Source organism: Erpetoichthys calabaricus, chromosome 8 (assembly GCF_900747795.2).
Source record: "Erpetoichthys calabaricus chromosome 8, fErpCal1.3, whole genome shotgun sequence".
Lineage (NCBI taxonomy): Eukaryota > Metazoa > Chordata > Cladistia > Polypteriformes > Polypteridae > Erpetoichthys > Erpetoichthys calabaricus.
In genome coordinates, this window is record NC_041401.2 from 123094210 (window position 1) to 123105446 (window position 11237).

The window sequence follows — 11237 nt, forward strand, 5'->3', positions numbered from 1 at the left end:
CGTTCTGCATAGGATGTAATCTACCTGTGTGCATCTTCCTCCACTCTTGTATTTAACCCTATGTTCCTCCCTCTTCTTAAAATATGTATTCACCACAGCCATGTCCATCCTTTTGGCAAAATCCACTATCCTCTGACCTTCTTCATTCCTCTCCTTGACACCATACCTACCCATCACCTCCTCGTCTCATCTGTTCCCTTCACTAACGTGCACTGAAATTCACTCCAATCACCACTTTCTGTCCCTTGGGTACACTGTTCATCACTTCATCCAACTCACTCCAAAAATCTTCTTTCTCATCCATCACACACCCAACTTGTGATGCATATGCACTAACAACATTCATCATCACACCTCCGATTTCCAGCTTCATAATCATTACTCTGTCTGACAATCTTTTCACCTCCAAAACACTATTGACATACTGTTCCTTCAGAATAACTCCTACCCCATTTCTCCTCCCCACCACATCATGATAGAACAATTTGAATCCACCTCCGATCCACCTGGTCTTACTCCCTTTCCATTTAGTCTCTTGCACGCACAATATATCAATCTTCCTTCTCTCCATTATATCTGCTAACTCTCTCCCCTTACCAGTCATACTGCCAACATTCAAAGTTCCTACCCTCAGTGCCACTCTCATTACTTTCTTCCTCTCCTTCTGCCTCTGGACACGCCCCCCCCCCCCCCCCCCCCCTTCTTCTTCTCCTTCTTCTTCTTCTTTGGCCAACAGTAGCCCAATTTCTGCCAGCATCCTGTTGGCTAACAGTACTGGTGGCGGTCGTTGTTAACCTGGGGCTCGACCGCTCCGGTATGGAAATTTGTATTGTTGTCCACATGTTGTCCACATGATTTGGCAAAATTTTACACCGGATGCCCTTCCTGACGTAACCCTCTCCATTTATCCGGGCTTGGGCCCGGCACGAAGAAACACACTAGTTTGTGCATCCCCTGTTGCTGGGTATTGAACTGAATTTGATGTATCCTCATATATTTTTTTTTTCCTCAGAAACAAGTTAACTAAGAGTACTGACTTGAGCATGTCTTGTGATAGAATGGTATCTCATTCATAATTGAATGCTACCTGGTACTGAGTTCTTCCAGGATTTCTACAGTGGATAAAGAGTGTTAGAAAAGTGAATTGAATTATCCAACAGAAGACACAAGCATCAATATATTACTCACATCTTACATTTAATTAAGATCACTATATGCAAAACTTTGTATAAGTAAGCATGCATCTTTCAAGCTGGCACATTATATCTAGTGGAGAGCTGTTTGTGGTTCTTTTTTATTTGTCTTGTAGACTTTTAGGAAGGCTAAACTTTCTTTATTATTAAAGCAGCTTTTTTCAATTTGTGTTACAAGTTTTATTATGGCTTGTCCAATACTTTGTTCGGACTTGACATTTTTGTGCCTGGAAACATAGTGGAATCAGGGAAAATTATTAATCTTAATGAGCTATCCACATAGTCTCTATGACTGCAGTTGCAGTAAATTGCCTTTTTTCTGGCTTTTTATGATCCTTGTAATATTTAAATTCTCTCATCACTCCAAAAGTAAGAGTCTGCATTTAACAAATTGGTGGGAATTGATAAATTAAACAATTTATATAATTTTGAGCATGGTATTTTTTAATGAAAATAGACATTGCACCTTCATGCAGGCCTTGCAGTTAGTAAAATATAATTAAATTTAAAATTTTCATATGGAGTAACATTTGAATGAATACAAGAAAAATGTATGTTTTATTGTCCCTTTAAATTATTGTGACATACAAGTTACAATTGTTGCATTATATTTTACCCATAGTCTATTCCTTTCTATTACCACAATTTTTTGCTTACTCATAAATCATCAGGGGCCACATGCATAACACTAAAACATGGCGTAAGGACAAAAGCGGAAATGTGTGTATGCACAAAAAAATCCAGATGCTTAAATCTACATAAATCTGTGTGTTCGCCAACTTCCATGCTCTTCCGCTCTATAAATCGTGGTCAGCATGAAAAGTAATGTATGTGCACGCGCCTGCTGCCCCACCCCAACTCCTCCCAGAATTACGCCTCTTTGAATATGTAAATCAATATAAATAGTCCTTAAGCTCACCGTTCTGTGAAAAGGCAATGGCAAAAGCATAGGGGAAAATAGAAGAATTTCAGCGAATACCAAGTGGAGGCAAGGAAAAACGTACTATTTGTTGGTTTAAACAGTGGTATAAACAAGTAAAGGAAGCTGATCGAGTTGACATAGAGTGTCAGAGAAACTGGAAAGCTCAAGTTCACAAAGCCGCACAGTGCCTGAAATAACAAAGAAGTTGTCACATATCAAAGTCGCCGTGAAAAGGCGAGTCGTAGCCCACCATCTGAGTGTCATATAAAAGCTTGTTAGGGTACAGAGAAAAGAAAAAAAAAAATAGGGACACAGTGAGGAAAAAAGCTCGACATGTCCACTTTAATCTCGAAATTTCCACTTTAATCATCTAGTTTATTTGGTCAATAAAATAGAACATCATAGTGCTGGGCGGTATACCGGTTCATACCGAAAACAGTTTTTTATTTTTTTTATGATACGGATTTTTCTTATACCGCAACACCGGTTTAAATTGCCTAAACAACGTTCGGAACGTGGCGCAGCGGGAAACTGTTAAGTGGGGACCTTTTTCACTGCTACACCGCTAAACACAGATTTGTTGCACTAGGGCTCTTTTTCACTGCTACACCACCAAATAGTGGGCGGTAGCATAGGTATGCCGTGCGGTGAAAATGGACAGAAAGCATTCTGAAACTGAACTAAAAGTAAAGTTGAACATGTGATGAACAGAAGAACTTTTGCCGAAAAAAAGGAGTCACATCCGTCGCCTGGGGATACTTTAGTTTTAAAAGGTCAGATGTGTAAATACTGTTTCTATACTACTGGATAATACTGCAAGCCAAGTTGTACTTGTTTTTGTACTTGTTAGTGTATGTTTTGCTTGTATTCATTCTGCGATGTGCTGTCGACTCGTTCAGAGATGGGCGCAACTCTGAATGGATGGCATAATTAAACATGTATAACAAAGATATTTTTAAAGTTCTGAACACTCCGTCGGCTAAGTTAATAACTAGTTTTAATTTCACAAAGACGTTTATCGTGTGGTGATTAAGTATTTGATGTGCTGCATTAACTTGTGACAGGGTTTGAGAAAATCTAGTAAATTAAACATTGATTTTAGGATGAAGTTTAGTTTACAACATTCTACTTTAATTATAAAATAAACTGAGAATAAAATGGAAATGTCGACTTTAATCTTGACATAGTCAACATGTCGAATTTATTCTCGACATATAGTTTGTTTTTTTCTTCCGTGTCCATATTTTTTTTCTTCACAGTGGCCCTAATGCGCTTCCATAGGGCTATACCACAAACAGCATTATAAATGCAAGTTGCAGTTTTTATTATTTATGTATATAGCTTAGCTTGAAGCAAGGTCCATATTAATGCAGTTTGCCTAAATGATGGTACAGTTGGTAAAATGTCGTGACATTGTCATCACCAAGATTGCACTTGTTTTATTTTATTTTAATTTGGTGAATACTGTGTAATGCACCTGGGCTTGAAGCCCTGAAGTAATGGTGCAACTATCAGTAATACTATTATGTATTTTATTGTTATTATTTATTAGTTTATATATTATGCAGTTTAATGATGGTAAAATTGTTTAAAAAGTCACTTTAATGTGTTAGTGGACAGAGATTGTTAACATTAACAGAAAGTGTAGTTGGTTTACAAAAAATATTTACTATTTATTCTTTTTCTAAGACGTGTTCAGTGCAATCCAACTTTTGACAAACACCTCTGGATATTTTACTAAGTCTAAATGCCTCTTTGGATGGTTGAAAATATGTTGTCAAAATGATAGTTTAAGCTTTTGCAAAATTTGTTCAATTAAAGGTTCTATATTTTGACTGCATCTGTCATGCAATGTGATTCCTTCTCTTTAGTGCCACCCCCTTGAAAACTATCACTTTATGGGGCCATGCAAACCTGGATTAATACTTGCGTGCACATTAAAATGTTTTTTTGTACGATGTACAATTCTCATAACAGTCTAATAGGTTATTCTTAGCCAGTCTACTGCAGTAATTGCAGTGAAAAATGTGGTTAACATCCACTCATGCATGGGGAAAAAAATACCGTCTAATACTGTGAAACCGGCAGAATTTAGAAAAATACCGTGATATAGAATTTTGGTCATACCGCCCACCTCTAGAACATCATAAACTTCATCTTTAAATCGCTTAATTCACTAGTTTCTCAAATACCATCATAACTAAAGTAGCACGTTAAATGCTTTGTTTTGTATGTGTTCTTCTATGTGTGTGAATCACTACGTGTTTCTTAAAAGGACTTTCTCATCCTCCGACTGGACACAGAATCCATCACATTTGTGATATTACAGCTCTCAATAATTAAAATACTGAGATGTATACTTCATATCATTTTCATGATGATAGGAGTTAAAGCATGTTATTAAACATGGGAACCTGGTGGCGCAGTGATAGTGATGAGCCGGCGCCCTGTCCAGAGATTGTTCCTGCCCCCCACAAGATGCTTGCTGCGCCATGCTCAACCTTCGATGAAATAATTTATTGCAGAAGTACTGTCTCTTTCAAACATACTAACCTCCAATTCCTGTCCTTCCTTTTCTTTCTCCAAGTAACCAATCACCACACAATCAGCTTTGTAATAGATGTTAAGACATCTGTAAGCTTAGAATGCCGATTCTTCAAAACTTTTAAGGAACATTGAAATTTCTTCGTAGTACATGTTTAATTATTCTATCCATCTATCCTTCCAGTGTGGCGCCAGCCCCAACAAGAATACAGCGCGAGGCAGGAACAATCCCTGAACTAGCTAGCGCTGCAACACCGCATCCTCACACGTTTAATTATTAACAATTTAGATTATTTAAATGATGTTAACATTTTATCTGTATAATGTAATAAACATATTTGGCTGCATTTCATCTTAAAAATGATGTTGTCATCATATGTAAATACACGCTTTATAAAGTGGCTCAGGTTGTGCAATATTATAACTGTGTCACAAATTTACAGTGAGGTGATTGTACTAATATGTACAAACAGTTCTACAAGTAGCACTTGATGGACTGATTGAGTGCGCTTATAGTTATTTGGATGAAACTGTTTCTGAACCTCAATGTCCCTACAGGATAGGCTCTGAAGTGTTTGCATTATGAGAGCAGTTCAATAGACAGTGCACATGGCTGAGGCAGCGTGTGCTTGATGCTGTATACCAATAAGTCTCTTTCCGATCAGCTGCTGTAGAGCTGTGATTCCACACTCAGATACAGTGGGATAAATAGTCTGAGTGGTGCATTAAGAGAAACAACGTTAAAGCAGTAATGGTATTTGGAATAGTTTGGTCATTCCGTGGACCATTATATTATTACAGGTTAATTACAATCAAATGCCTTAAACTAATAAACAATATGTGGTTAATTTCAGTGTATTTATAAACCTGTGTCAGGGATGTGCATCTAAAATAGAAAGAGAAACCACAGTTGATCAAAAGCAGTGCTTTGACGCTGGGTGCAGCCACTTTGCAAAACCGAGCAGAGAACTTGCATATGCCAGAGTTTGAGCTAACATGAAAATGTGCATGGCTTTACGCCTATTTTAGGTTTTATACTTTGCAACTTCAGCATGGAAAAAGGAGTAGGCAACATTTTTTGTGCATACGCACCGTTTATACATGAGGCCCCAAATCATTTAAAAGCTTAAGGCTGTTATTTCTTTCATTACAATTACTGTACTTTGATGTCACTTTGGGGAGGTGTGTCATTGGCGCTGTGTTCACCAAAACCAACCAGAAGATTTCCCTCAGTGATGTTTATATAAACCCAGATTTGTTTGCATGATTTTCCAATATAGATCTAGTTATTTTCTTCCTAGACTATGAATATACACATTCAACAGTGAAATATTCAATTCCACTTTAAAGTAAGAATGTATCCTTGAAGTACTATCCAACCAACTGTATTTGTGCTGGCACCATAAACTTTATTGTTGTGTAACATTGTGAATTTTAATTACCACTAGTTTTGTGAAATTAATTTCCAGCATACAGCTGTCTTTGGCTTGAACCTCACAAACCTTCAACTAGAAAATTCTTTTTTAATATTCCTATTTAAACTACATGTTAAAGAACTCTGAAATGCTTGTATTATCCTTTGTATTCTGTTGTCTTCTTTTCAACTATATATGTACAGTATGTTTTTTGTGTATTAATTTTTCTACAGCAAGGAAGAACAGGCCTGCTCTTTCTACAGTATATACTAATATAATATCTTGTGATAGATAGATGTACTTTATTTGTTCCCAAGGGGAAATTAGCTATTTTTACATTTATTAAAACTTTTATTTTTAAATAATATTACAAGGTATGATAACACTAGGCTTTAATTAATTGGTAGAAGCTGTAGGTATATCCATGTGCTTCAAAGTCTGGGCCATGACCAACAGTTTGGGGAAAAAAAAACACTGACTTGTTTATTCATTGCTTTCATTTATTAGTTTCACATCATTTACCTTCTTTCCTATTTTCTTTTGATAGAAATCTTGGAAAATCTGGACTGAGAGTGTCTTGCCTTGGACTTGGTGAGTAGATGTGAAACATACCCATTTTATGATTTCCAGCAAAGAATATGTTCCTGATAAAAAGCAATTTGGAACGGCATCATTCATGAAAGAATGTAGGCTTCCTAGGACAAAAACACAGATGAACCTGATGTATACATATGTACCACATAGCATGTTTAGCCAGTATGTGTATCTGTTTTAAAGTAACAGTTCTCATCTTCTCTACTTCCTTTCTTCCTTCCATCCTTCCTTCCTTCTTCCCTTCCTTCTTAATTTAAATATTTCACTCATGTTACCCCTTTATTTCAGTTTCCTTTAGCAGAAAGAACCTAACTACTTTAACCTGCCACCATATCTTTTTTACCCTATAATCCTGCAATAAGTCTAACCGTTCATCATTGTGACTTCTTTAGCACAGGCATATTCTTCTTGTAATATGGAATCCACACCTGCATGGTTGTTGCTTCGAAAGCATCAAATAACTCAAGTGTAACACATTTTTTACCTGTATTAGTGATGCTTCAATCAATTGGTTGTTGATTTTTCCCTCCAAATTACTGAATGTCTTGAAGTTGGCCTTCTTCTTCTTCTTTCAGTTGCTCCCATTAGGGTTTGCCACAGCGGATCATCTTCTTCCATATCTTTCTGTCCTCTGCATCTTGTTCTGTTACACCGATCAACTGCATGTCCTCTCTTACCACATCCATAAACCTTCTCTTAGGCCTTCCTCTTTTTCTCTTACCTGGCAGCTCTATCCTTAGCATCCTTCTCCCAATATGCCCAGCATCTCTCCTCTGCACATGTCCAAACCAACGCAATTTCGCCTCTCTTTGTCTCCCAACCGTCCAACTTTAGCTGACTCTCTAATGTACTCGTTTCTAATCCTATCCATCCTCATCACACCCAGTGCAAATCTTAGCATCTTTAACTCTGCTACCTCCAGCTCTGTCTCCTGCTTTCTGGTCAGTGCCACCGTCTCCAACCCATATAACATAACTGGTCCCACTACTGTTCTGTAGACCTTCCCTTTCACTCTTGCTGATACCCGTCTGTCACAAATTACTCCTGACACTCTTCTCCACCCATTCCACCCTGCCTGCACTCTCTTTTTCACCTCTCTTCCACAATCCCCATTACTCTGTAGTATTGATCCCAAGTATTTAAACTCATCCACCTTTGCCAACTCTACTCCCTGCATCCTCACCATTCCACTGACCTCCCTCTCATTTACACACATGTATTTTGTCTTGTTCCTACTGACCTTCATTCCTCTCCTCTCTAGAGCATATCTCCACCTCTCCAGGGTCTCCTCAACCTGCTCCTTACTATCGCTACAGATGACAATGTCATCAGCAAACATCATAGTCCACGGGGACTCCTGTCTAATCTCGTCTGTCAACCTGTCCATCACCATTGCAAATAAGAAAGGGCTCAGAGCCAATCCCTGATGTATTCCCACCTCCAACTTGAATGCATCCGTCACTCCTACCGCAGACCTCACCTCTGTTGCACTTCCCTTGTACATATCCTATACAACTCTTACGTACTTCTCTGCCACTCCCGACTTCCTCATACAATACCACAGCTCCTCTCGAGGCACGCTGTCATATGCTTTCTCCAGGTCCACAACGACGCTATGTAACTCCTTCTGGCCTTCTCTAAACTTCTCCATCAACATCCTCAGAGCAAACATTGCATTTGTGGTGCTCTTTCTTGGCATGAAACCATACTGCTGCTCACTAACCATCACCTCATTTCTTAACCTAGCTTCCACTACTCTTTGCCATAACTTCATGCTGTGGCTCAACAATTTTATTCCCTTGTAGTTACTGCAGTCCTGCACATCCCCCTTATTCTTAAATATTGACACCAGTACACTTCTTCTCCATCTCCTCGGGCATCCTCTCACTTTCGAAGATTCCATTAAACAATCTGGTTAAAAACTCCACTGCCATCTCTCCTAAACACCTCCATACTTCCATAGGTACAGTATGTCATCTGTATCAACAGCTTTTCCATTCTTCATCCTCTTCATAGCTGTCCTTACTTCCTCCTTGCTAATCCATTGCACTTCCTGATTCACTATCTCCACATCATCCAACCTCTTCTCTCTCTTCATTCATCTCTTCATTCATCAGCCTCTCAAAGTACTCTTTCCATCAGCTCAACACACTCTCCTCGCTTGTGAGTACATTTCTATCTTTATCCTTTATTACCCTAAGCTGCTGCACATCTTTCCCAGCTCGGTCCCTCTGTCTAGCCAATTGGTACAGGTCCCTTTTCTTCTTCTTTAGTGTCCAACCTCTCATACAACTCATCATATACTTTTTCTTTAGCATTCACCACCTCTCTCTTCACCTTGCGCCTTATCTCCTTATACTCTTGTCTGCTTTCTGCATCCCTCTGACTATCCCACTTCTTCTTTGTCATCCTCTCCCTCTGTATACTCTCCTGTACTTCCCCATTCCACCACCAGGTTTCCTTTCCTCCTTCCTCCGTCAAGATGTCACGCCGAGCACCCTTCTTGCTGTCACCCTTACTACATCTGCTGTAGTTTCCCAGCTGTCTGGTAACACTTCACTGCCACCCAGTGCCTGTGTCACCTTCTCCCTAAACTCAACCTTGCAGTCTTTCTTTTTCAACTTCCACCATTTGATCCTTGGCTCTGCCTCACTCTCTTCCTCTTCTTGATCTCCAGCGTCATCCTACAGACCATCATTCTATGCTGCTTAACTACACTTTCCCCTTCCACTACTTTGCAGTCTTCAATCTTCTTCAGATTGACTTTTCTCCATAGGATGTAATCTACCTGTGTGCATCTTCCTGCACTCTTGTACGTCACCCTGTGTTCCTCCCTCTTCTTAAAATATGTATTCACCACAGCCATGTCCATCCTTTTGGCAAAATCCACTATCCTCTGACCTTCTTCATTCCTCTCCTTGGCACCATCCCTACCCATCACCTCCTCGTCTCCGCTGTTCCCTTCACCCACATGTGCATTGAACTTCACTCCAATCACCACTTTCTGTCCCTTGGGTACACTGTTCATCACTTCATCCAACTCACTCCAAAAATCTTTTTTCTCATCCATTGCACACCCAACTTGCGGGGCATATGCACTAACAACATTCATCATTACACCTCCAATTTCCAGCTTCATAATCATTATTCTGCCTGACACTCTTTTCACCTCCAAAACACTCTTGACATACTGTTCCTTCAGAATAACTCCTACCCCATTTCTCCTCCCATCCACACCATGATAGAACAATTTGAATCCACCTCCAATTCACCTGGCCTTACTCCCCTCCATTTAGTCTCTTGCACGCACAATATATCAACCTTCCTTCTCTCCATCATATCTGCTAACTCTCTCCCCTTACCAGTCATACTGCCAACATTCAAAGTTCCTACCCTCAGTTCCACTCTCTTTACCTTCCTCCTCTCCTTCTGCCTCTGGACACGTCTTCCCCCTCTTCTTCTCCTTCTTCTTCGGCCAACAGTAACCCAATTTCCGCCAGCACCCTGTTGACTAACAGTACTGGTGGCAGTCATTGTTAACCCGGGACTCGACCGATCCAGTATGGAAATTTGTATTGTTGTCCGCATATTGATTTGGCAAAATTTTACACCGGATGCCCTTCCTGATGTAACCCTCCCCATTTATCCGGGCTTGGGACCGGCACGAAGAAACACGCTGGTTTGTGCATCCCCTGTGGCTGGGCTGAAATTGGCCAATCACAAAAAAAGATTCTTTTCTATGCATTATGGTAGTCGACTTGTAGTTTTCCTATAGGCAAAATATTAACAACACTTGAGAAAGTGCACATGTAATTTGGTTGCTAGAAAGTGGCTTGTGAAAAGAGAGGAGCTGCACAGAGTTTAAGAGAGAGAAAAAGAAGACTGAAATATTCACTTTCACATTAAAGAAAGTGGAGTGATACATAGAGAATTTAGACCCATAAACCTACACCTGATAGAGAAAAGAACAGTGACAAAAAGCAATTCCACTGAAATTAAAAGAGAAGCTGGTGTAATGAGGTCAGAGCTTTTCATTTTGATCTTTAATTAAAACAGACTGTCCTTGTATGCAGTAGGTGTGGACATCGAGCAAGCTTCTGTTTAGTATAATAAACTTGTTAAGTCTGTTAGCCGGAACTGTTCTTGGCAAATACCTCATGATTATATTATTTTGCTTGAATTGTGGGGAAAAACTTTTTCTGTTGGTGTAACTTTTTTTGTTAGTGTTATGTATTTTTCAGATGATTATGCATTATTCATAAATGCCTTGCATATGTATTTATTTTAAGTGATATGTATTTTAATAAAAATTATTTGATGCTCTTTGAACAGTAAGTCTACAATTTTTAATTTTGTTAATGAAAATGAACAGATAATTAAAATAGTATACAGCTTATTTTAATGGGAAAAATTTCAATGGTAATAATTTAACTTGTAACAATAAGTTTATACATGGCTAATTGTGCAAGAGCTTTGTATTAAAAATGTTGAATGATGAATCGGTCTTGAAATTTGATTATTCTAAAAACGTGGAATCGGTGTTCGGTATTGTGGCTTTTACTGTGTATA

General features: G+C 38.9%; 1 protein-coding gene across 13 annotated transcripts in view; it reads left to right on the forward strand.

Moving 5' to 3' along the window:
• The window catches only part of kcnab2a (potassium voltage-gated channel subfamily A regulatory beta subunit 2a), a 405095-nt gene that overhangs the window by 326605 nt on the left and 67253 nt on the right, over positions 1 to 11237 (forward strand). For all 13 annotated transcript variants that reach the window (XM_051930893.1, XM_051930890.1, XM_051930888.1 and 10 more), the window contains one exon: positions 6622 to 6665. In XM_051930893.1, the coding sequence (XP_051786853.1) occupies positions 6622 to 6665 (44 nt within the window). The remainder of the gene's footprint in view (positions 1 to 6621; positions 6666 to 11237) is intronic.